The sequence below is a fragment of the Onychomys torridus genome, chromosome 17 (genome assembly GCF_903995425.1).
Source record: "Onychomys torridus chromosome 17, mOncTor1.1, whole genome shotgun sequence".
In the NCBI taxonomy this organism is placed as follows: Eukaryota; Metazoa; Chordata; class Mammalia; order Rodentia; family Cricetidae; genus Onychomys; species Onychomys torridus.
In genome coordinates, this window is record NC_050459.1 from 34,128,051 (window position 1) to 34,155,011 (window position 26,961).

Below are 26,961 nucleotides of genomic sequence, written 5' to 3' on the forward strand. Positions count from 1 at the left end.
GATCAAAGTCTTAGACAAAAAAAAATATTAGAAAAATCAGACACAATTGACAGAAAGAACACCTACAGATAAATGACAGTGGTTATAAGTATGAAAATCTTTCTATTAAAAGTAATCACTAGACTGGGAATGTAACTCAATGGTAGAAGTACTTGCCTAGTATGTGTGAATCCCTGAAGAAGAAGGAGGAGGAGGAGAAGGAGGAGGAGGAGGAGGAGGAGGAGGAGGAGGAGGAGGAGGAGGAGGAGGAGGAGAGAAGGAGGAGAAAGCTGAGACCTACCAAGAGCTCTCATCATATTACAGGAATTAATCAAGTGCACAAAATGGCTCAGCAGGATGATATCAATGAATCTGTGGCTTTGCCTATTCTCATGCTTGAGTAATTGTCACATGAAGATATGGATAGGGTAACAGAAATAGAGGTTAGATACCAGCCGAACATCATGGGCTTCTATTTTTCAAGATGTATAGATATACCAGTGTCTCTGAATGTCCAACATTCCAACAACAAAAACAAAAACTACACCCAAAAGGCACCATTCTTCAAGAATACTCTCTAGCCACTTGGGCCTCTTAGAACCATGGTATGGATTAGATATAAAATGTACCCCACAGGCTTATGTTTGAACACTTGCTCCCCAGCTGGTAATTCTGTTTGGAGATGTTGTGGACCCTGCAATGAATATTAGCTGGAGAAAGTGGGTCACTTGGGAGTTATAGGCCAGCCTACCTGTCCTCAGTCTCTCTCTTGTCCATCAACATGAAAACAAGTAGCTTCATGCTCTGGCTTCCACAGCCACCAGCCACCATGACCCCATCATGCCTTCTCTTTGGAGATAGTCTTCTCAAAACCTGAGCCAAAACAAACCCTTTTTCCCTTCAGTTTGCTTCTTTAGGGAGTTTGATCATAGCAATGGGGGAAGTAGCTAAGTTAACATAGGAAGGCATATAGCTTATTCCAACAGAAATAGAATTGGGAGTGGATTTGCCTTTCTGGCCCACAGTATCTTAGTCAGCATCACCATGCAAGAATCTGTCCCTTATTCACAAGATCCCACAGAGCAGAGTAGGAATGAGGAGTAAGTCCAAAGCAAAAAAAGATGCATGAGTCTTGACTAGTTTTGCACCATCTACCAGCTGTCATCTTGGTGAGAGGTGCAGCAACCTCACAAAGTCACTAATAAAGCTCAAATTCAGAGGTGATGCTTTTCAGTGATAAAACCATAATTCCCAGGGTGTAGCATAAATCATGATTTGAATGTTTCTATACTGTGCTAAGTTCCCAGTGAGAAAAGTTGAGAAATATAGGAAGAAATGTCTCTGCATACCATCATTCTCAACAGTAGTCAGGGAATTCAGACTCTTGGTTCTGCAGTTATGATGATCCTGGTCCTCAGAGAGGAATATTTCTTCAAGCAAGCATATCAAAAGTCCTATTAAGCTATAACCTATGGCTGACTGTCCTTGGCACTTCATTCTCCTTGTGGGTGTGTGGTAGCCAGCAAGAAGTACAAGAAATCATCATCTTGTCATAGGTACTTGGCCCCAACCCTCAGTAGGAGACAGAGTGCTATTCAATAATTGGAACATGGGGAAAAGTGTATAGAACCAGGTGTGGGTGTCTCTTACTACATTCTGAAAATTATAAATCAAATGAAACATTTTCAACAACCCCAATCTGAGACATTTATGAAGTCCAAGGACACAAACTCCTCACCATCAGGATTTGATTTTCACTACTCAAAGTCACCAAAAGTAGCAGCAGGCCAAGTGAGGGTAAGGAGAATGGAGACTGGGCAAATCTATATGAAGAGTATGACTATCTCTTGTGACTACAAGTCTACCTTCAGCAGCAGGGGCTAGGATTTATTTCAGTGTACTTGTTCAAAGTCCCTAAAAATGGACCCGATGGAATCCTGGAAGTACTTTTCAAATGCTTAGGAAAATGTGGATCAAAGCAAAGAGAGATAGACTACTATGATACAGACAGGCACCCTCTACATTGTGTTCATCTGTCCCACTACAGTGCAAGGAAGCTCCTGACCCCCCTCACCTGTACAAATGCCTTCAGTCACTTCAGAACCTGCATCAATTACAGAAAGCTCCAATTCCAAGGGTAGCCCATATGTAGCAACTGATCTGAGAAAACATAAAAGTCTTTAGCCAACTCAACCCAGAGTATTAGTGCCATTTAGCTTGACATCTTCCTGACAAGGTGGGCAAACCTGATTGACATCTATCTCACATATCAACCTTCCTGCACTATATTATTCTTTTGCTTTTCCTTCTACAATTACTGACTCTCATTCACTGCCTAATAAACATTCTGTACCATCAACTCCATTATAGCGTCTAAAAGAACTAATATGGATTATTTCCTGTAATACAACTTGGAAAAGGCAAGCCATCAGAGAACCCTAAAGTATATTAATAGATCAGGACATTTTCATATCTCTATGCAATGAATTTATAGCTGTGTGTTTTAAAATTATTCTTGGGTTTGTACTTTTAAAACTACACTAATTGAAGCAACATGTATATAATTTTCAAGTATCTTTAATTAACATGTAGATAAAGACATAACATACATCTTTAAGTTTGAGACATTTCACAGGCAAAAATTATCAAAAAATCTCTAGCCTACATATGGATATGAAGTTTAAACTATGAAATTTCTCAAAAGAAACCACGCACAGGAACATATACTTGTATATGTATATGCTGCATAGTAGCATATGCTTACACTCAAAGAGGTTGAGAAATAAGGAATACCATGTGTTTAAGACCATCCAGGGCTACATAACAACTTCCAGTCCAGCATGGACTACTTGGTGAGACCCTGATTTGAAATGCAAACAAAAACAACAAAAAAAGAAAACATCAAGAAATAGTGGAATAATACTGACCAGAAAACTGATAATCAAAGGTTCAGGAAGGTTAACAAGGAGGAATTTCAAATAGCTACTGTTCAGATGAACACAAAGACCCAGAATATTATCTTTAGAAACTGAACTTTTTAAAAATAATTAGCAAATTATATTTAATATGTTGTTCTCTATATCGACACTCAGAAAATATTTCCTAGGGTCATAATTAACATTAATCATCTTTTTATTCTGTGTTGGGAAGTTTCAGGTAGAAGACTATATAGTCAAAGAGAGTTTACTGTTTTTTAATTTTTTATTTATTATTATATATTTTTTATTTTCATTAAAATGTTCATTTAAAATATAATTACATTACTTCAACTTTTTCCTCCAATCTGTCCCATGCCCCCTCCTTTCAACCCTTCCCAGATTCTCCATCATTCTCCTTCAAACTGATGGACTCTTTCCTTTTATTATTCTCAAGTATATATGTATATATGCATATATATGCATATAAATATGATCTTCTGAGTACATTTAGCGTGGTTGTGTATATATGGTTTCAATTCTGACCACTTTATATTGGATAATCAGTTAGGGGACTTATCTGTGGGAGAGACTAAGTCTCCCTCTTTCAGCAGTCATTCCTTATCTGTAGTTTTTTGTTTCGTATTGGGATCCTGTGATTTGTCTACTGGTATTATCATTGTTCAGGTCCTGTTCAGGCAGCCATAGTGTTGAGTATCATGGGTATAAATTCCCTATCATTTTTAGAAGACTTCCTGATCCTCTAGATCTTACGATTTTTCCATCCCTTTTTCCATGGTGTTCCCTGAACCTTGAGTATAGGAGTTATGTTGTATATGTACCTGTTGAGGCTGGGCTCCACATGATCCCTGAATTATGTCCAGTTGTAGTTTTCTTTAATGGTCTTTATGTGCTGTAACAAGAAGCTTCTATGATAGCAGGTGATTGCTACACTTATCTGTGGGCATAGGATAAATTTCAGAATACAATTAGGAATTATGCTGATCTACTAGTGGTAGTAAGTTCTCATTAAAGATCCATGACTGCACTAATGCTTAGTAGTTGTCTAAGCTTCTAGTATCAGTCATGATATCTCTCCTACTGAGTGAACCTTAAGTCCAATTAGATAGATGTTGGTTACTCCCAAGGCTTGAGTGCCGCTACTGCACTTTTAGGGGTATCTTGTTATGCTGGTCATTGTTACAGTTTATTGGTATCACAGCTGCATAGGACTATTGATTTCTCCCCTCCCTTGGAAGTTTACATAGTACTTTATGGTACTATGAAAGCTAGACCTCAGGAAGAAGGCTTTCAGGTTAGATCCAGCTTGAATCTTTTGAGTCCTGTGTCTGAAGGTTGTGGTATCTTCAGGAACAGGGGCTTCTGAGAAGCAACCAAGGGCAGTAGCAATGGACTATATTGTTTTTGGAATCACTTAGACTATCATGAACAACTCAAACAGAGGTTTTTTATGCTTGGTACTAGATTTATGTTAACTACTCTATGGCCCTTATGGGAAACATTGTAAGCCTAAGTGGCATAACTTCATAGGTATAGAGGTGTAAATATATAGATATTGTATATAATTTGGGCTAAATATAAAATAATACAATTCCTTGAGGTTTTGTTAAACATCCTTATTGTTATTTGTCCCTCCTCCCTCTTTGTCCTTCTGTATTGACCTCCCCCCCTCCCCCGATCTGAAATTTAAGTCTGCTTTCAAAAGGTTGGGTTTCTACTCCTTGAAAAGCTTTCAATGAGAGCATGAATTTCATGGGAAATTGTGGTAAAACTGGCTAATGAAAATCTTTGGAATTACATAATATCTTCATAATAATTTTCCTGTGACTAAAACAAAAGCATTTTAGATTTAGACTAATGTGACCTCAAATTGATAAGAAGACTGCTGGTGAGCTGACAAGATTTAGAGATCAATAGGACACAAGAATCAGCTAAATTTGCAGGCACCGCAGCCATGGCAACAACCTTGGCCAAGTCTCCCCACAGATAGTAACAAGCCACTTTAAAATGACTGGGAACCGAGCCAAGAGAAGGAACTCAGAAACAAGGACTTCGTAAATCTTAAGGATAGACGTCTCCCTGCACATGAAAAGCAAAGGACAACTTCTAAAGCATTTTCTTTGATTAATTTTCTGATCTCCTTAAATTTAAGAAACCTACAGTCTGGGATGCTGACCCAGCCTTTCAAAGAAAAGGAGAGATCGTTCCATGGTTCTGAGCATGCAGGTCCATGAACTATCAGACCCACCTGGAGAGACTCTAAATCCTGTGACCTGTTTAGAATAAAAAAACAGTATCAAACAATCCCAAGAGCATTTAGACACAGGATAAAGAGCAGTAATTCTGGGGCACTTGAATAGAAAAAGAAAATTCATCAGGAAGTTGAAGGATCTGGAGAGAAGCAGCTGAAGTTGCTAAGATGTGATCATTTACAGATGGAGAGATCCAAAGAAGTTCTCCTGGAGTGGAGTCTCTTTTCCATGTGTGGGAAATTGCAAAAGAGTTATTACAATTCTATAAGGTGGGAACAAGAGCAAAGCGATCGCTGTGCCGAAAGAGGACCTCTGGAACAATTCAGCATCGGCACCATCACAAATATGAAATGATGCCAAGCTGCAGTAGAAATACACCAAATTACATAATAGGGGTGTTGGAGAAACTGAGAATAACCCCAAACACCACTTATCCTTCTATCAAACTGGTTTGACTAGTCTAAAATAGAGAAGGACATTACATCAGCCTTTTACTAATCCATGGTCACTGATATAGCAAATGCAGATCTCTTGATTTCGGTCACTGGTGTACTTTGCCTTCATTTAGCCAGAATTATACCTTTATTATTTTACTCTACGGACACACTCTCAAGCACCATGTTATAATTGAGGGACGTGGAATTTAAATAGAAGTCCTTGACCTAATACAGGTGGACAATGTATTCATTTAAAAGATGCCATATTGATTAGCAGTTAGAAATAGCTGTGTCCAGGGCCCTGTCTTACCTCATTAATTTGATGACTACCCATAACACAACAATTTAGCATAGAACAATAGCCATGGGCCATTAGGACAGTTTAGTGCTGTTGGCACATGCCCTTAATCCTAGCACTTGGTAGGCAGAGGCAAGCAGGTCTCTCTGAGTTTGAGACTAGCCTGGTCTACAGGGCAAAGAGTTCTAGGATAGCCAAGGCTACATAGAGAAACCCTGTCTTGGAGGTGGGGGGTGGGAGTGGGGCTCTTCTAGGAATAGCGTTATGAGAGGCAAATAAATTATGAACACAATAAGGAATTTGTTCTTGAAAGCCACATCACTAGAAAGGAAGCAAAGAAATTGCTACATATGAATACTGCCACTTTTGTACCTTGTAGCAAGTTCAACATTAGAGAGTATAACCTGATAAACATGATGTCTTGCAGGTTATATAGCCCACAGAACCAAAACATGACCCCCTCAGTGTTTTGCCATTGATGGAGATCTATTACCATGTCCCAACACAAATAACAGGGCTCAAATTTGAAAGTCAGTCTCCAGCTACTCACTTTGCTGCAATTAAAATAACAATTCTTAGAGTGAACATCAAGTCCTTTTGCTACCCACAGGAATCAGTTTTTGATAATTGGTCACTGCCTGGGAAGAATAGGGAAATGAGATCTCTGCCATTAAATTTAAATATTATAATCATTTGAGCAGAATTATCATCTCCAAAGACGTACTAAACCTTCACAGAATGGTGGTGGAGCCCTAAAGTCAGCCCTAGAAACAAACACCTTTATTGATCCTAAAAGCACACTGCTGATTTTAAAAAACGTTATACTTGACTTCTACCCTTATAATATAATAAATAATGCTTATAAATAATACGAAGTGTGGTGGCCACCAAAATTCCAGATTCAGAGCAAAAAGTGACTGGCGGTACAATCATATTCATTAGCTTCAAAGTAACTTCTCCCTTCACAGTGTTACTTCCCCTAACTCATGACTTCCGGCAAATGGTTGGGAGTGACAATCGAGTCAATAGACATGGAAAAACTTCAAGAATACTTTGTGATATTCATCATCATGGAGATACCTGAGGCAATAACGTGGAATTCCTGAACCTTTATTAAAGCACCTGATAGGACGCCATAGAGCTGATGTAGTCACTGAATTTAGAATGACATGCTTCTTTGGGGGAATGATTTTGGTTTGTTGTTAAACACATTGTTATAAACTTAGACTTTCTTATTAATCTGATGAGCCTGAGCTCTGGAGGCACGGACAGAGAGGGAGTCAAAAGGGGCCAGGAAACTAAAGGAGATGCTTAGACCCTCAAGCACATGCAACATACTTTAAGTACTCGGGCCTAGGGCTCCCACCCTTAGTCTCAGACATATTTATACAGAACCCACATTAAAGTGGCATTTTGCCAAAAGTAGTTATATAACAGATTACATCATTGTTTACTTTTGGGTTCCCCAGGCGTCTAATGTTAGCCAATTTGTGCCGACTCATATCCCCGCACACCCCCCACACCCTCACCTCCATATCCAGCACTAGTCTTCTTAGCCAATACTGGATATCTATATTATTGCCATGTAAGGTAAGCATGAACTGGGTTCTACAGCCCTCTGCTCCCTATAACAGTAACTACTGGGGCTGGGGGCTCTTGATGAAATTAAAAAAGTATAGTGATTTCTGGCTGCCAGAAATATACACAATCTCAAATTCTCTTTGGAAGAAAATGTTTTAATCAATCAGAAGCTGCTGCTGTGTGGATTTTTCCAAGGAGATGTGAACAAATGTCACTTCACTCCAGACAGGGCATCAACAGACCAAAGTCTGAGGTCACCCAAGTTCAGCTTGGGGAATCAATGAGTTTATTGGGTCTATAGATGAGGAGATTTGATGACTCCTAAATAGCTACACTATCATAGAGTCTTACCCTAGTGTGAATGATGGTCTCCCTGCAGCAGCACAAATAGAGGTTCCTTTTTAGTCAACCTTCCACCTGTGATATCCTCTATTACCTTCCAAGCCTCTGAGACCTCAGGAATTGCACACAGGTGGAGAGAAGTATACAAGTGAGGGTCTAATGTACATCCTCACAACCCTTCCTCTAGGCAGGAACATCAACAAGCCTAACCATGAGGGTCCACTACAAGTAGTCACAGCTGCTCTCATGATGATGATAATAACAGTTATGTGCTGAGAACTTGTGTTCTACAAGCCATAAGGGAAGTTTCAGACATAGGAACAACAATATGCTAAATGTTTTAACAAAAGGGAGCGAGGGAATTTCAATACAAGAAAAGGCCTTCGGGGTCTCTTTTTTCAGCTTCAAGATTTTCTTTGGCTCTTTTTATGATATTGTCATAGTTCTCCAGCATTTCTGTTCTGAAAACTGGTCCTACCAAGAAAGGCTGGAGCACAAGGTTGTAGTACAACCTTAATGCACTTTGGGGACCTGAATGTAAGGTTATTCAATCTGATGTGAATCAAAGCTATTTGTACTACATGTGGGAACTTTTTTTACCTGCTGACAGCCTTGCCCGTCAGAAGCTCTGCATGAAGAACAGCTATGATCTTAAAATATCCTACCTCACTCAGCCCTAGATGCAATGCCTTTGGGCTGGGGGTATGGTCTTTCAGGAAAGAGATCAAGCTTTGCTATTTCAACAACTAGAAATACCAATTAAAGTTGAGTGGAACACATTCTAGAATAGTCATGGATGGTCGGGGTTGTGACAAGATAAAAGGAAAACCTGGTAGGATATTTTCAGCAAAACAATAATGCAAATTAAATGTTTCTACTTACTATAGAACATTCAATAGGTACATTACTACACGTGTAAGGCAATGTATATGCTCCACATAATTGAAACATTACACTGTACCCTGATGAAGCCTTTGGGGTAGCAGTATGAAAGACATGCATTAAAATGATCCATTTTGGGGTTCTTTAGGTCCATAGGATTTGGAGGTCATGCAAAAAATATCTTGATGCTATTAATTTTTTAATCTTTACATTGAAAATTTACATAAATTTATAGCATATGGAACTGTCCTTAAATTAATACAATTATATTAACATTCCTGGCAGAAATTGATGTCTTGCAGTTGTAGGACTGGCTTTGGGCTAGTTATCAGCTAGGTGTTATCTTTGGCTTCTACAGGCCACCTGAAGCTTATTTCTACTCTGGCTTTCCCCATCAGGGTGCTTATCGCATCCATTCAGCAAGGACAATCCCTACTGCTAGAAAGCATATACAAAACAGAGTTTTATGTGTCACTTTTCTCTATTCCATTTTTAGGAAGCACCCACACCTACTTCACAGGGAGGTATTGCACAGAAGCACAAGCATTGGGCAGAGATTCAGAGGAAATTAAACATAAATTTCTTCTTCTCCCAGGTGTCTCCAATGTTATTAATACTTTATTGACATCTAAAAGTCCAAAATGTCATTATATACGTCTATTCATGTTTGAAAGAAATTCATAGGGTATACATAGGAGTTCCTACAGCTCAGTTGCTTTTAATTTGTGTACTTGTGAAACTAAAAGGACTATTTTATACTCCAGACATATCCAATATTAAGTGATAGGATAGTCACAATGTAAAAGCTATCAACACTTTGATTTAAAAAGAAGGAGATCAGACAGGCATGGTGGTACCTACTTGTAGTGCATCAGTGAGGGTCAGGAGCATAAGCAGAGTTTCTCTAAACTGGAGACTAGCCTGGTCTAGAGAGTGTGTTCCAGGTTAGTGGAGTTACATATCAAAACTCTTTCTCTAAAGAACAAAGGAGGGGTGAGGAAACAGAAGGCTCTAAAATCTCACCAGATAACTAAGCGTTCTTGTTTGGGTTTTAAGACCATCTCTGTCAGTTCTCTTTTACATCGTTTTGAAATTCAGCTCTGCTTTGGGTTTTCATGTATGTCATCACTGAGAACCAAAAACTGGAAATGTACTTGGTTCTTAATCCTTGCCATGTCAGAAGAAAACCTGTCTTACTTTGGAGTCTCGGGAAGACCCCGGAAGGGCTTCATTTGACCCAGTTAGTTGATCCTTATATTAGATTCTGTGACTAAGATGGTATGTATGATTAGTCAACCTTGAACAAGTAACTAGCTCTAGAATTAAGCTTAGGGTCACTCTTACTGGAACTAGATGAACTTTAAAAGTTTACCCTATGCCCAGTAAAATGTTTGATTATGTAATGAAGAAAATGCTGTGGCTCTGTGTTGTGAAGGAGAGATTTTTTTCAGATCTAGATTCAAGCAACCAAGATACTATTTACATGCAATTAGTAGTCTAGTTTCTGCTGAATCCTCTCCATTCCAACTCCTTCATTCATAAGAATTAGTACTCTCATTCATCTGACAAATGGCAAAATAGAGATGTAATCCCACCAACGTCCTGCTTCCCTTACAAAAAAATGTGTGAACAGGTGGGAAAGCAAACGGTTACATATTTCGTACAAATATGAGTATCTTTGAGGTTAAACTCTCCTGAAAAATTCCCCTTGGAAATTGCCTGGCCACCAACATCTTTGAAGTTATGAATGGGACATGCAGGAGCTTAGATTTTTTGAAGGAAAGAGTATTTATTATTTCCCTTATCTACACCTTTCAGCCCAGCTAGCTCTTTCTTGAGTCCACCAAAAATTTCACCTCCTTAAAGAAGCTTTCCCTGGACCATCCATCCTCTGAGTCTGTTCTCTACTTTTTTTTTTTTTAGTGTGTAAAACTTGTTGAATTACATTGCAGTTCACACTTAGGGTATTATTAATCTCCTTGTTTTCTAAAACTTTCTCTGACCACACATTAAGCTCCATGATGCAGTCTTTATCATCACATTCCTTAGTACTCAACACAGTGTCTAGTATGTAGTAGCCATTAATGAATATTGGATGCACCAATGGGAAGAACACCTAACTCAAGTGGGTAAGACCTTGCTACTGATAATGGAGGTTCTACAAGGACTAATTCTTTCTATTATTACATGGGGTGAAAGAAACTGGTTTTTTTTTTCATATGAAGCCTACAAAACAAGTAAACATGAATTGACTATATTATTTGATAACTTCAATATCATAAGCTCTAAATAATAAAGACTTTTTTTTCTAGGCGACTTAGAATTTTCTCATTTTAAGTTATCTTCTATAATAGAACAGCTCTTGCCTAAAAAATCAATGTTTTCAAAAGTATAAAATAAAAAATGTTTAATTCCCTTTCAAACCTGTGTTAAATTAAAAACAAATCAATAAAACATTTTTTTTCATGGCCAAAAGGGACCTATGTTATACTTAGAAGGCAAGTCATTGCATAGAAATATAACCTACACTTTACTTAATTTTAAAAAAACAAATGGAAGTTTTATTCTGCGGTTATAATGAAGTCTTCTTTACAGCCCAAGACAAAAACAATGTAATGGAACAATAAAGGACATTTTGTTGATGTTTTATTTGTTTTATTTTGTATAGTCTTCATATACCAGTAAAAATAAACTCTTTAATAAATAAATATATATAATAAATATTTGTACATTGAAAAACATATAAATAGGTCCATTCTTGTAAAAGAAATGTTCCATCCTGGTGTGGAATGTTTTGTAGCTCAAAGTCATCTACAATTTTGATTTTTGTTTTGTTTTATGTATGATGTTATAACCTGCAAATTTCTACAAAGTCCTCAGAATTTATGAGGCGGTATTTATGTCATCTCAATACACTTCTTCAACATGAAGTATCTCTTCTTAAGGTAATTGTCCAAGTAAACATTATTCAGAGAGGTGAGGCATCAGCAGCAAGATTCACATTATCCACAGATTAAATGATTTCAGCTTCAGTCAGCTGATAAGACGGGGCCAATGAGTCTGAGGAAATATAATCCATTCATGAAGAATGATCTTGCTTTGCTTCAAGTTAATTCCTTATTTTCAATATTCTTCACAAATATAGTCTCTCAGTGAAAAACAGACTTTGTAATATTCTGAACATCTTCAGTGTTATTTAACAGGAACTGTCACTTTAAAATAATGGCTCCAGGTTCATCAAGTGTACATCAGTAAGTCTTTGTATAATTCTGGGACTCTTTCTGGGTCTACTGGTCTAGGTAAGAAATGAGTAAATTTTTGATGTCTTTTGGATCTGGCACCATCTCTTGGAGTTCCATCTTTGTTAAGTGCTACAAAATACCTGCGGCCAGTGTCTCCATGCTTATATATGTTGGATGAATAAGTATTATACCAGTTCTCTTCAAATTGCTCCCTGAAGATGCATTCCGAAGTCAATTTCTCCTTTTAAAAAAAAAGAGAGAGAGAGAAAAGAAAGAAAGCATTTTAGAAATGACTTCAAAATATGTTCCCTATAAAAGTTTCAACTCTATAGTGTGTCTTTGCTTATAGCTTCATGTCAAGTTAAATTATGTTTTATTTTGGTTTTGTTCATACATCATGTACAATTTTTTTCCTCTGTATCACTTTATCTAGTAGTTCAAGGAACTTTATACCAAATATTCCAACTTTTGATTTTATTTTCAAACATGCAATAAATATTGTGAGCCTTCCTGTGTTCTGTATTATCTCCTACCTGCTACCATCACTAAGTGGGTCTGTAGTTTGTCTTGTCTCATCATGAGCTAGATCCCAAAGGCAGGAACATTAAATCTCTGCTACTAAGTTGGAAAAGTCAAAACCTTGCTACAATTTAAATTCCTAACTCAGGTTCACCACTGCAAGTCAGATACCATCTTATAAATGTGTTATTCAATGATTAAATTCCCCATGGTTAGCTTCTGAGTATGCTGTTATTAATATCAAGGAAAATGAAGTAGAACTTCAACGGTTTCTTTTATTTTCAAAATCTCTCTCTCTCTCTCTCTCTCTCTCTCTCTCTCTCTCTCTCTCTCTCTCTCTCTCTGTGTGTGTGGGTGTGGGTGGGTGTGGGTGTGTGTTCACATATACATATATTTTAAAGGTGAGACCTCAATTGTTTATTTATTCCAACACATACCATGAACATTGTGTGTATGTGCTTTCTCAAAATTCTATCAATTGTCTTCTAATTCTATCTTCAGATCACCATACATTATAATCTTTTTGTTTATTTGTTTGTTTTTCCAGAGAAGACACCCAATGTTCTATTTCTGGTAGGAATGATCAAAATATATAAGAATTGGAAAGACTCAGGACAAATGGACAGGAAGATCAGGTGAGATTATGGCAATAATGGTTGAAAACTTAAAAACCAATATTGAATGACTATACTCTTACTTCAACACACTTAAATTTAGGATATTAGTTTCCAATTTTTATATATGTATGTAGAAATATATAATTTATGTCAGTCACATATAATAATGCCTACCAGTCATTATAGATAGACATTTTAATTAAAGTCATAATTTTAAGATTCATAATTAAGAATTGTAATGATCAAAAATGATAATACATACTGATCCATAGAGTTCTCCTTTGTCATTCATTCCAAGGTAAAGACCGCTGTCCACACCTCTGATACTGACCAGTCCCACTGCCACACTGATGAATTCCAGGATACCTGAATTTTTAAACAAAATAAAGATTTGGATTGATTAATGAACATATAATTACAGGAAGGACAGTGATAAAGATCAGCACTTTTAAGCATTCATTCCACAACTAGGAAGCTAGTGTCATCATGGATGAATAGGTGACAGAGTTACTTCTGGCCTTCCATGGCTCTACCAGTTAATTATAACCATTTTCCATGAATTATTTTGATTTCATTTATAAGAAGCAAACCAATCTCTGATACTTCATATGGGTATAAAATTATTTCAAAGCTTCTAAAAAGCTTCTTTTGGGCTGGAAAGATGGTTCATTAACTAAGAGTACTTGCAGCTTGTGTTGATTTTTTTTTTCTATCAAGTTGACATAAGCTAGAGTCATCTCAGAGAAAGGAACCTCAATGGAGAAAATGCGTCTAATCAGGTTGGCCTGTGGGCAAAGCCATGTTAATTTTCTTGACTATTGATTGATATGGAAGGGCCCAGACCAATATGGATAGTTCAGTCCCTGGGCAGGTGGTCCTGGGTGCTATCAGAAATCAAACTTAGTGAGCTATAAGAAGCAAGCCTCCTGGGTTCAATCCTTAGCTAAAAAAAAAAAAAAAAAAAGAGGTAAGCCAGTAAACAACATTCCTTCCTCCAGGCTCCTGACCTGACTTCCTTCTGTAGTGACCTGGGAATTGCAAATGAAATTCATCCTCCCCTCCCCCCCCCCCAAGTTCCTTTTGGTTCCTGTTTTATAACAGCCATAGGAAACCTAAGACATTGTTCTTACAGTGGACCCAGGTTTGGTTCCCAGCACCCAAATGGCAGAGAACAACCAGCTACAACTCGATTTCCAGTGGATCTGACGCCCTCTCTGGCTTCTGTGGGCACTGCAGTACACATGTGCACAGGCATACTCTCAAAGCCAAGAGAAAGTACAGAATCTGACTGTTGGCTGATAGGGAAAGCTCTATTCTACATAGAGATTATTAATTTGCTCTTTGGCAAAAACAAACAAACAAACAAAATGCGCACAACATAGATTCTTAGGAAGACAGATGAGCTCTTTGGAACTATTAGAACTTCCATTCTAGTAGAACTCTAGACTTTCAGGGATCTTACTTACAGCATAATACACCACTACATAGCCTGTGAATTGTGTGAAAGAGCCAGTCTCCCTAACTGAGAGGCTGAAGCAGGAAAGACACAATGCAGCAGGAAGGTCTAGACTCCACAGGACACAAGCACAGTGCAACTGTGGGCTGAGGGGTAGTGAAGGAAAATCACACTCACTGCCAAGCTCCTCAGTGAAAGATCCATGTTAGGAACAAAAATATAAACCTGAACCATAATTGGCATAAATATATATAAATGGAATCTCACCTAGGATATAATTATAAATGTGTAATTACTTTAAATTATACTGAATATTCACTCAAATTAAAAAGTATGTGTGGCTGTTGTGTACCCAATGTTTCTACCCCAGGACACACTCCACCTACACATTAAATCTTATCTTAAGATAATGCTATCCAAAATATGTAATTACATAAGTAAAAATGATTACACATCTTTAGAATAATTATATCCAATAGTTTTAGCTTTATTAAACAACATGTAAAACCTTATACATAATCAGGCATAAATGATTTTGCAATGGCTCATGGAACTGATGGGGAAAAGATTAGGTGTGTTTTTGTGCCCCTCCTAAAGATTTTAGCCACACTTTTAAATTCTGATCCTTTTTCTCACCAAAGAAATAGTATACCACATAGTAATTTGTAATCGTTTGATTCTTAAATGAGATGTGACAAGTCTTTCTTATTTATAATATGAGGTGGCAACTAAGCTAATTCTCTTCCAAAGAATAGACGTGAAGCACTTTCCTTAAGAGGTAATCACAGATTTTAGGTAGATTTTCTAATGCCCAGTGTCCCATAAAAAGACTTGGAGGTCCTTTGTCTTTCTGGTATCATTTTCAAAGCCAGCCTTTTCTCAAATCATAATAAACAGGTGAGTCAACCCACAATGCAACCACATCAGACAAATCTATGGAGAACAGAGGAGAATAAAGGAAAAGGCTTTAAATGAATATGTTTGATCTCAGGCTACACTTTTTTTCTAAAGGAATGATTCTATGTTTACGTGTTAGGTAAAGTCTTCCTTCTATACTACTGTGCAGAAAAACTCTGCTAGAGAGATCCAGGTAGCTCGGATGGGATATTATTTTAGCCTCACTAAGAACTCTCTGTTTATGTTCAGTTGATATGGTTTTAAATTTTTAAAAATTTGAGTTTTTATGTGTTGTGTTCAAATTACCATAAAACTATTTTAGTGGTATTTAATAGCTTAGGTAGCCATCATTGAGGGTTTTTTTTCAAAATTCTTATTTTAACATCACAGAAGTGAGTTTTTTTAATGGATATCATTTAATACTTAGCTATTAGGGCACTAGCAAAAGAGGATGGAGAAGCACACCACATTGCATATGTTAAATATGACCTTGTCCCAACATGGTATATATTAACTCCTAAGTGGATTCTAGATATAAAGCAAAGAACAACCAGACTGTAACCCACAGAACCAGAGAAGCTATATGTATAGCAGGGGGGACCCTAGGATGACTGCGGCTTATAATAAGTTTTGGTTTTACTCAATTACTGAGCAAGCCTCAATGAAACATTTCACTATTAGGATAAGAATTTATACTGTATCAAGCTGATAATAGAATAATTAATCAATTAGTTAATTAAAAAATATGACCTTTTCCCCTATCCTCTGGCAGTCAGTTGTGATATCTAGGCCACTCAGAGCACCTTAAGGTATCATAAAGAGGCTCTTCCTTTAGGCTCACATACTAATATGGGTTGTTTTCCTTTTACATAATAGTGATTATTTTGTTTCTTTATATAATCTACCACCGAAGTTTGACTTAAGCCAATACAGAAGCAAAGTCATATTTTCCTAAACAATCACACAACATATAAGCTTTACAGTATACTAATAAGAATATGCCACACCCATTCCTAAAGGATCAGATTTCAATACAGCTCAAGGAAGGTTACCATGTCTGCAAGTATTCATTAATCTATTCCAACAGAATCTGTCTTCTAAGGAGACAGAACATAGCAGCAGAAGAGGTAACAATTACATTACAAGTGGCTTACAGGAAGAATTTCCTTACTCCATTGGTATGAGGAGAAAAGTCGGATTTTGCTTACATTTAACTCTCAGCTGCTTTGCCTGAAAGAGTTAGCACTTTGGGGGAAATTTTTATGTAATGAGTAGACTACAGTCATTCTTGAAGAGAAGTGGGCCACCTGGTGTCAGCAAACTCTTTAGATACATAATGTCAGCCTCCTCCATTTAAAAAACACTTTCCAAAAGTGACCCCAGGTTGGCCACTAGGTCATGACACTCTTGACTCACAGTCAGTGGGAATTTGGAAGAGATCAGTGGAAGCTGCGAACACGTGGGTTTTTAAAAGTCAAGTTTTCTAAGCCCTTAAGTGCAGCCAAATGACCACCACATGCTTATTCTCCCATCTAAGGTTACAAATGCTCCTGAAGTGGAGATTTACACTCTCCAAAGTTTTAATGAGCACTACAAGTGCAAAAAGAAATGGGAGTGTCAGGCTAAGACCAGGATGAGACAAGAAAGAGCGACACCAAGATGATATACTCGAGAAATTCCATAGTGAGGGAAAAAAAGTTGTGTAGGGCTTCCTCATGCTGTTGACAAATAAATGATATTATGTATTTTTTTAAATATAATGACATCCTCCAATGACATCGCAGGTTAGATAAAGAAAGTCCCTTGAGCATGTTAGCAGGTTAACTGATGGAAAAAAAAAAAAAATGTAGCCACGGGGGAAATATCCCGGGATATTAGAATCAGAAGGCACCTTTAGCAAACCATGGGATTTAACCTATCTTGTCTGTTGTGCAGGCAAGGAAGTAGTATTCACACGGAGGAGGGCGCCTGCTAGTTACCTGGCTGGCCCAGGAGCAATTAACAGTAGAAACTTTACTGATCTAATCTAGAATTGGCTTCATCCTATTAACCCCTTCTGCTCCCAGGTACTACTGGCTGTATGTGGAAACCATTCTCTGCGTTCCCAGCCGTATCTTCTTTCGCTTTCCCATTTCCTCTTACCTAAGGTCAATACCAAGATCTCTGCTTTCGAGTTTCGCAATTTCTAAAGGGACTCTTGGCCAGGTGGGCATGCTCGGTCCTTCTCCCTCCTCCCTCTCTCCATCTCCCTCTACTCACCCCCCCGACCCCCTAGCCAGGAGCTCAGAAAACTGCAGTCAGGCAGTCCTCTCCTATGTAGAACTGTGAAGAGTCACATCCTGTTTAAGAACCATCCCTTTAGAGTGAGACACTGGAGGATTAACCGCATAACTGCGGGGCATGCTTTACGATACCGGATGCTTCCCGTTATTAATTTCCAAAAAAGGTGGACACAGAATTACATGAGTGTAAGGAAGAGAACACGATATAGGTACCTCTTAAAATAATAAAACTGCCTGAGAAGCAAGGACTGCGGGGTAAGACTGGGGGGGGGGGGGGGTGGGTTAAAACATGATTCCTAGTCCAAGACTTGGCGCCCCAGGCAGCAGAGAAAACAGAGCAGCATCGTGCCCCGGGGTGAGGCACCCATCCACGCTTTCTCCTCCCACGCCCTGTACCAAGAGCTGCGCTCCTCCAGGGCAGGACAATTTCTCCCAAGCCCAGAGCCCGGCACCTCGCACCCAATGGGTCTAGGGTCTCAGGCAGCCCTTGCTCATTCTGCCACGGTAGAGAAAGAGAGGTGAGAAGAGGAAGGGAGTTGAGGGCGCAAGGGCGGCATGCTTGTACCTACCGAAGAGGCTGTGATCCTGCCGGGTGCCCTGCACGCTGCCGTCGGGCAGGATCTGCAGGTGGAAGCCGGTGCGGCAGTAAAGCTGCCGCCGGCGTAGGATACCGTGCAGGTGCGCCAGCTCCACCGAACCCGGTCCGCCGCCTCGGGCACCCCGCTCCAACGTGCCCCGCCGCTCGCCTAGCAGCGGCGGCCGCTCCCCTGCAGGAGGCAGCAAAAAGTGCGACCCCACCTGCTGGCCCAAGCCCTCCAGGCCGCCCAAGAAGGCTCCGACTTCGGTTAAGGGAGCCATGGAGGGGCCCCCGGACAGAAAGGTTGAAATTCCGGAAAACAAGAGAGCCCCAATAAAAAGTGTAGCAAGGGTGGCGAGGCTAATGCGGAAAAAATATAGCAAAATAAGCACACAAAAAGTTAAGGCTGGGTTACTCCTGTGGGGTCTCTGCACAGACAGTGCACTGCACTGTCTTGGAAGAGATCTTCTCTCCTTGGATAGGTGAGAGCTGGCTGCTGGCTTTGCAGAAACATCTAGAGCTGAGGCTGCTGATTTGAGGCTGGGGCTGGGGGCTGGGGCTCCAGCTCAGCAAACTGATCAGATCAGCGTCCTGTGTACATACACTCCCGGTATATATGCGGGTCCTCTTGACATATGCTAATCAAGTCCTTTCATGCGCGCCTGGGAGGTTGGTTTTTGTTTGAAATCTTAAACCAGCCTCCTCTCAACACGTTTTTGCTCTTCGGAAGTGACTACACCGAGCACTTAGAAAACTCCTTCTTGCGCTTGGCCAAAGTCAGTCAGCCAGCAAATTCGGGGAGGCTCAGCCGACACCCTTGGTACTCTGGGTTGTCTCTGGGACAACCAGGGTGTTGTCTGGCCGCGGCTGTACAACCCACCTTTGATGTGAGCTCATTTGCAGAAATAGGGGGCTAGGGGGAAGGAGCCCAGCTTGCAAGATACAGAAGGGGGAGGGGGTACAGAATCGGAGATGGGTGGGAGGAGGAAAAAGAGAGTACAAGAGGATTGGACTCCTTGGAAGCTGCTGGGAGCCTGCAGTGGACAGGTGCAAAGAAAGGCAAGGAGGGAGAAGGGAAAGAGAAGGGGCGTTACCCGAGGCTTAGGCCTGCCCAGACACACATGAAAGGAAAATCAAAGCTTTGACAGTTTCACTCACTAATTTTAAAACACTAATAAAATGTACAAGCATTACTCTTTTCTTTTATCATTTAGATGGGGGATTTTCTTTACATAATCAAGCTTAGGTTGGGAACACCCGGCTCCCCCACCCCCCTTCTCAAATTCTCTTTAATGTTTATCGTAACTCAGCAAATGATATAACCAGGATTGCCTTCTGTCTATATGGAACTCATAAATGGTGTGTGGAGGTCATGGGCTTCTCATTAGAATAATAAAATAGCACAGTATAATCAGGAATCAAGGGATTACGAGTGCATCCAAAAAGGCTGGTTCACATTCCTACGTTTTTCCGTGAATACAAAACAAGTGTAAGGAATAGTGTCATAAATGATAGACGCCTCCGGACCCTTATCCCGTCCAAGAGCACTTCCTTTTTCTCAGCAACAATTTCCTAGAAGCTAGCCTTTCTTTTTCTTTTTTTTTTTAATCCACACTTCAAGTATACAACTAAACAGAAATAATATTGGTACTTGATGAGTGTCTGAGAGTTCAAAAACTTACTTGTCAAATTTAAGAGTACCTAAACATATTTGCAAAGTCAAAATTGACCTGAAGGGGTTAGACATATATCTACATATATTTTAAATGTTACAACTCTGTATGACTAGCTAGCCTCAAGAGCTAGCTAGTGAAATCTGCAAGGGGCAGAAAAATTGAGAATTGCTGCTCAGATTTATTCTTTCCCTGTGCAGGGAGTTTTAAAGAATAGCTAATATGAGACAGAACCTCAGTCTTGTTTTGTGCTTTATTCAGCAAAAGCCTAAATTTGGGAGCTCTGATGGGTTTGACTGGGTTTATTTTATTTTCTTCAAATGTTGCCTCCTGCCCTCCTCTTCCTCCTCTTCTTCTCTCCCTCCTCCTTCCCCTCATCCTCCCTCGCCTTTGGATAATTAATTGGCAGGTGCTCTAAAGGAGGTAAAATGACACCTTTTTTTGTCACTACAGGCCTAACTACTGACCCTTGTGGAAGCAGGTTATAAAAGAGTCCTTAAAGCAAGTGATTTACTGTTGATAGACACAAAATAAAACAAAGGCCCAGGCTATAAACAGCAAGCAGATCAATTACTTTAGAAACATATATTGATAAGTGTCTTTTAAGGTTGCACCAGGTAAATATCATGTTATTTTACCTTTCCAATAACAGCAGCCTGTTTTGTGGTGGGACCCCCAAATCCACCATAATCAAGATTTCAAAGCACATCTGTGTAAACATTATCACATCAGTGTAAAGCATCAGCCAATGGGCTTTTACTTTGAACCAAATCTTCTTAATTGCAGTGTTAAATCAAAGAAAGTTAGATCAAAGTTGTGTGAATCTCATAGCAGGATAATTCAGGTAGCCAGAGCATACATTGATCACATTTAAAGAGGGGATGCTTAAAGGTTTTAGACTGAGATCAAGTGCCTTTTAATGAGGTTTGTTTCAAGATTCTATGCAACATACAACACTGTTTATATTCCACAATGAATATATTATTGCCACTTGCTTCTAGAAGTATTAGTTTAGTATGTATTTCCTCACATGAAAACTCTTAGTCATGGTATTTAATTTATAGTTATTAGAATTTTTAAATTTCTTGTATTACATACACACACACACACACAGTTTTTCAAGCATAGTCACCAAAGCCCAAATAATGTAATAACAGACCTCCTTTGTCTTTGTGTACCTTAGCATTTTTGTGTATTTTCTATCACAATAATAACCCAAAAGAGAGATAAGTATAACCAGGTTATTAAGGGAGAAAGTCTTTAACCAGGTTATTAAGGGAGAAAGTCTTATATTCTATTGGGTTTTAGTTCAGAGTCTAACATCATTTATTTGTAGACTAAAAACAGCACCACTCCATAGTTCACTGTATCCAAGGTTGCTATGAGACATAAATGTGAAAATACACATTGGAACGACGTTTTAAAACTATAAAGTTTCCTGTGTATAAAGTCCTGCACAACTTCAATTGTTGAGCAGGATTTTTTTTATTTTTTACTTTATATTTCAGCAAATGCAATTTATCTGAAATGCAAAATAAACCTTTTTTTTAACCCACAACCAAAGCTTTAATGTGCAAGTTTTAAATGGTACTCAATGCTATTTTATAAAAGACCAGAAAGAAACAAAAAGATAAGGATTTCTTTTGTTTGCTCTAGTCATGTGACAGGAAAAGATAACGTTAAAGGTTCTTTTTTTTTTTTTTTTTTTTTTTTTTTGCACATGCTGTGATGATATCATGGGAAGTTAAATAATTTTGAAGAGTGTTTTACAAGGGTACATTATTCAACGTTTAAGTATACACTGCAATCTAATCAACTTTACCTATGCTTCCTAGAGACCCCACTTGCCTTGCTGTTATACAAATACATGGTATGATTTTTACTTACACAAAATGTAGTTTCAGTTTTCCAGACCATATAGTCCTACACACCTTTTCAGTCAGCATAGTCTCATATAAACATTTGTTTTTATACATCCAATGACTATATGTGCTTCACTGGAGAAAAAATAACTCATGTAAAAGTCATGATTTACACCTTAAATAAAACAAAAATCCCCATGTGCAACATTATCCATTACATACATACAATAAAACATTGGTAGCAACATAAATTTCTGTACATATTAAGCTGATTAAATAAATTGTAATAAACATAATGAGATATTATATATTTAAAGCATAGTTTAAAATAATATCCATTATCTTTAGAATATGATATAAATTAAAAAGCGTACAACCAAAGATTAGATACAGAGTGATGACTTTTCTATAAGAAGGAAAGTAAAGAGAATTTTACATGTATATGCTTATTTTTAAAAACCAATGAATAAATGCATTAGAAACTAATAAAACTGGTTCCTGGATTTTAAAAGGCAATGGAATGAAAGAGTTACGGCACTTCTCTGAGAACTTTTTACAGAACTTCGACTCTTAGAAAAGTGTTTTTCTTTTAAGTAAAATAAACAAAGGTGATTGGGGGTAGAATACACACAGGAACAACAGAACCTAGCTGTATAGGTTCAAGCCAATCAAATGACAAGCACACACAAAATGACAGTGCTTTCAGAAAGTGAGCAGCCCTGCAGAAGCCTTTGGTTATATAATCCTGTCCTAAACACCTAAACAAATAAATATTGAACTTCAGTGAGAAAGAGTCTTTTTTCCCAACAGTGCAAGTTACAAAATGGTATGACTGAAAAAAAATGGATAGATACACCAAGGATGAGAGAGGAGTTTACATAAGGAAGGAAGACTAGAATAGGAAGACTAGAATTTACTCAGAAGTGTTGAATTACAAGTGGTTACCAGGATTAGTTCTCTCTCTCTCTCTCTCTCTCTCTCTCTCTCTCTCTCTCTCTCTCTCTTTCTCTCTCTCTCCTTCCCTCTCTTCTTCTCTTTCCTCTCTTCCTTTTCTCCCCTCTCTCCTCTCTCCTCCCTGTCCACCACCACTCTATAGTGTGTGTGTGTGTGTGTGTGTGTGTGTGTGTACTCTATCCACTAAAAAGGGCCTATATCCAAATATATGCCCAAGCAATGAGCATACCTAACATCCAGACCTTAGTCCTTTTAATTTATTCACATCCTGAAATGACTGGCAAACTTGAAGAAATTATCATGTTGGTTCTAGGACTGGGGTGTCTTTTTATGTGCCAGCTAGCAAGACAACAGAGAAAATTATAAGAAAGTATGAAAAGGACATTAAGTTTGATCTTTGACAATTTGAGCATCAAAACAAATGATAGAATAAAATGTTTATGGAACAAAATAAGAATATTCACAGGCAACTGTTTAAGGGTACAATCAAATGATAAAAGGGAATCTTTGTATTGTGAAAAATACCAATTAATAAATAGCAAAAACAAACAATGGAATTAGAGAAGGATCTTTTTTTTTTTTTAATAAGAACACTGCTGGTCCAGACACAATCATTAGTGCATGGTAAAGCTAGCTAGTGAGTTTTGATTAAAACCAGCAACAACAACAACTGAAATAGGGGAGAAATGAATGAAGTGTATCTATCACACAGAGAACAGTAACTATCATCCATAAATCTAGTGACTACTGTTCCACCTGAGTAATAAACACAACCACGTGACAGATAAACTCCATTTTTCTCTTATGCCTATATTAGTTAGTTACCTGAAAGAAAAGCTTAAGTAAGGAAAGCTTTCTTTGGCTCCCAGTTTCAGAGGGTTCAGCCCATAGTTGCTTGACCGCATGTGTTTGGATGGAACATCATTGGCCTCATGTGTTAGAGTAGAACATCATTGGCCTCGTGTGTTAGAGTAGAACATCATTGGCTTCATGTGTTTCGGCAGAACATCATTGGCCTCATGTGTTTGGGTGGAACATCATTGGCCTCATGTGTTAGAGTAGAACATCATTGGCCTCATGTGTTTCGGTAGAACATCATTGGCTTCATGTGTTTGGGTGGAACATCATTGGCCTCATGTGTTAGAGTAGAACATCATTGGCCTCATGTGTTTCGGTAGAACATCATTGGCTTCATGTGTTTGGGTGGAACATCATTGGCCTCATGTGTTAGAGTAGAACATCATTGGCCTCATGTGTTTCGGTAGAACATCATAACCGTATAAGCATGTGATGGAAGCAGTTCACCTCATGGCAAGTGGGATGCAAAGCGAGAGGAGATAAAGAAGGACTCCAGGGCAAAATCTAGCCCCTGAGGACATTTCCATACCTTCTACCTTTTATTAATTCCCAATAAGACTGTGATGTTATGATCTCAGCAAGGGATCAATCCGCTGGTTACATCAGAGCTGTCATGATGCAGCCCTTTCTGGAAATACTTGGTGAACATGGAATGGTGTATTTTACTAATCACCATAGTTTCTCTCAATCTTGTCAAGTTGACAATGAATAGTAACATCATGAACCCTAGGAAGAATACAATGCTACTTTTGTATTATTCCAGTCAAAACTTTATAGCCTGATTTTATCATGATATCAAATAAACTCCAACTGAGGGGCAGTGCAGGAAACAACCAGCCTGTGCTTTTTCCAAAATGTCAAAGGTTCACTGTCCAGATTAAAGAAAACTAAAGAGACCTGGAAATTAAATGTGATGTATAATTCTAGCCTAGAGGTCAAACTAGAAAAATAAAACCATACAAATTGTATTTACACAACTTGTAAATTTGAATACGGGAGTTCCATTGTCCATTTCTTTAACCATAAAGAGGAACAAAATGATAGAAATACATAATATAATATTAACTTTATATTTCCCTTTCCCATTTGCATTTGTTATTCTTTTGTATTTTTTTTCTTTCCTTGTCTTGCTCAACACAAGCAGGATAATGCCACTGGCTGTTATAAGACCTTGGGAAATTTTTATTATCTCCACAGAATTCAGACTTTTTCCTTTCATAAAATTCAAAGAGTAAAAGTTCATCTCTTCAGCTTGTGTGAGTACTGTAGGAATCACACGGGTCACTGTGTGTGAAAACATGAGGAATAGCTTTTAGTAACCATATTTGTTACCAATTTTCCCTGACTGTTAGGCCACATAACATTTCATGTTTTAGGTTCCAAGAAGACAAAGATAGAGCATGAGGTTTATAGCATCATGGAAACCAGCAATGATATTTGGAACCCAGAAAGAAAGAAACTGTCTACTTTCTGCTTAATCAATAGCTGGGTTTTTCTTTTGTGAGACAGAGTCTGCAGTGTTGCCTAGCCTGGTAGTGAACTCTCAAGCCCAAGTGGTCCTTTCACTTATGCCTCTAAAGTAGCTAAGATACTAGTCAATATTCTTTTGAGATGAGTCTGAGACCTTCAGCAGGAGGCTATGTAACTGCATCTTGATGAACACATGTCCATTAATGTCTCGCATAACCTTTCATTATCATTTGAAAACTCATAAAAAATTTACCGTGAACATATTTAATACTAATTTCATGGGAGGAACTGGCCAGATCACCTCAATTGAAGAGCTTCATTTGACAGTGAGTAAGGTGGCTTAATTATTATTATGACCAATACCATGAAGCTAGTGAAAAAGTATGCATAATTTAAATTAATTCTAAGGGTATCTCCTGCTTGTCCAGAGGCAGATCAGAGAAGAAAAAACAATGTTAAAAACACAGATCATGAGAGTTTGGTTACTTGAAACTGGACACATTTAAAAGTTGTCTAGTATCAGTGTCACACTAAAGAGAAACACAGTCCTACTAAAATGAAAGCTCATGCAGGAAGGGTTCTGTATCTGTTTTGTTCATTAACAGTTATTTCTACTTGACAATCAAGCTACAAATACCTAAGAAAGTAAGACAAATTGATTTTTTTTAAAATGAAGTATATGAAAAACTGGTTCAAAATGGCAACATTGTTTATACACATTACTTGATGGCTCCAGACTCTGCCATTGAACAGTGGATTAAGGAACATAATTATAGCTACTTTTCAGCCCTTTTAAGTATCTTATTATGAATGTGTCCAGAGATACTACTACATTGTTTGTTTGTTATTTTTCCATTTCAAGTAAAGAAACTGTTCTTTAATAGTCTTCATTCTCTGGAAGAATACACCACATGAACACTACAGGGATGTTTTTATTATGATGACATAAAAATCAAATTATCACATTCAAATAAATTAAATTTCCAAGAGAATGAAAGTATCAGTAAAATTTCATTTTAAGTGTTACTCTTTCAAATAACGAATCATTCCATAAAACATAGGGAAAATTTTAATAACTAATAAATTTGTTGTCTCTTTAGAATTAGATAGAAATAAAACTGCCATTTCAGAGCTGGAGGTATATGTTTCATCTGTAATAACATCAATAATAAGGATGAATGATGTTATCTTTGAAATGCAGAAAATGGACTAGTGACCTCTTACTTATTAAGCCACCTCGAGATTTTATATCTTGCAAGCAAAGTGATAAGCTGATGATACCTTATTTATGCATTCTTCTCCCTTAATTAGAAATCTGAGATAATTAGTCCAGTTTAGGAAAAACTAGAGCCTAGCCTGTGGTTAAAAAGTTGCCCAGGAGTTTAGCCAAACTAGAGTTGAGGAAATAGGAAAAAATCCATCCCTCCAGGGGGAAACCAGATAGGAGGAATGGAAAGAAGACTTGGAAATTTCTCAGACTTGGCCCAGGTTAGGAAGACACACAGCTTTCTACAATGACCAGTCTAGAAGCACTAGCACATGGCCGCTGAGCGATGCATCTGGCAGAGGGACATGGCTCGTATTTGTCTTGAAAGCAGGTACTGATGTTACGAGCACAGAGCACGACAGTATGGTTTTTGAGATTGTCTGATTTACAAATAGTCTGGTTTGAATTCCATCTTAACAAGAAACGTTGGTTCACCATTATAGTCCTGCTAAAATGTACGTTCCATGCAGGCAGAGAAAGGGAAGGTTAAAGATGGGAGAGTGGGAGGACAGGCTCGAGGAAAGAGTATGAGGAGGGATAACTAACATTAAAAAACCGTGAAAATACCATATAGAAACTT

At 38.2% G+C, this 26,961-nt stretch overlaps 1 protein-coding gene across 1 annotated transcript; it reads right to left on the reverse strand.

The window, feature by feature from the left end:
• Positions 1–11,356: 11,356 nt before the first annotated feature.
• Fgf20 (fibroblast growth factor 20) lies at positions 11,357–18,810 on the reverse strand. The gene is made up of 3 exons (XM_036166945.1): positions 18,290–18,810; positions 13,348–13,451; positions 11,357–12,190 (listed from the first exon to the last, which is right to left on the reverse strand). The coding sequence occupies exons 1-3, from the start codon at positions 18,576–18,578 to the stop codon at positions 11,945–11,947; spliced, it is 639 nt and encodes a 212-aa protein (XP_036022838.1). The 5' UTR covers positions 18,579–18,810; the 3' UTR covers positions 11,357–11,944.
• Positions 18,811–26,961: the final 8,151 nt, after the last annotated feature.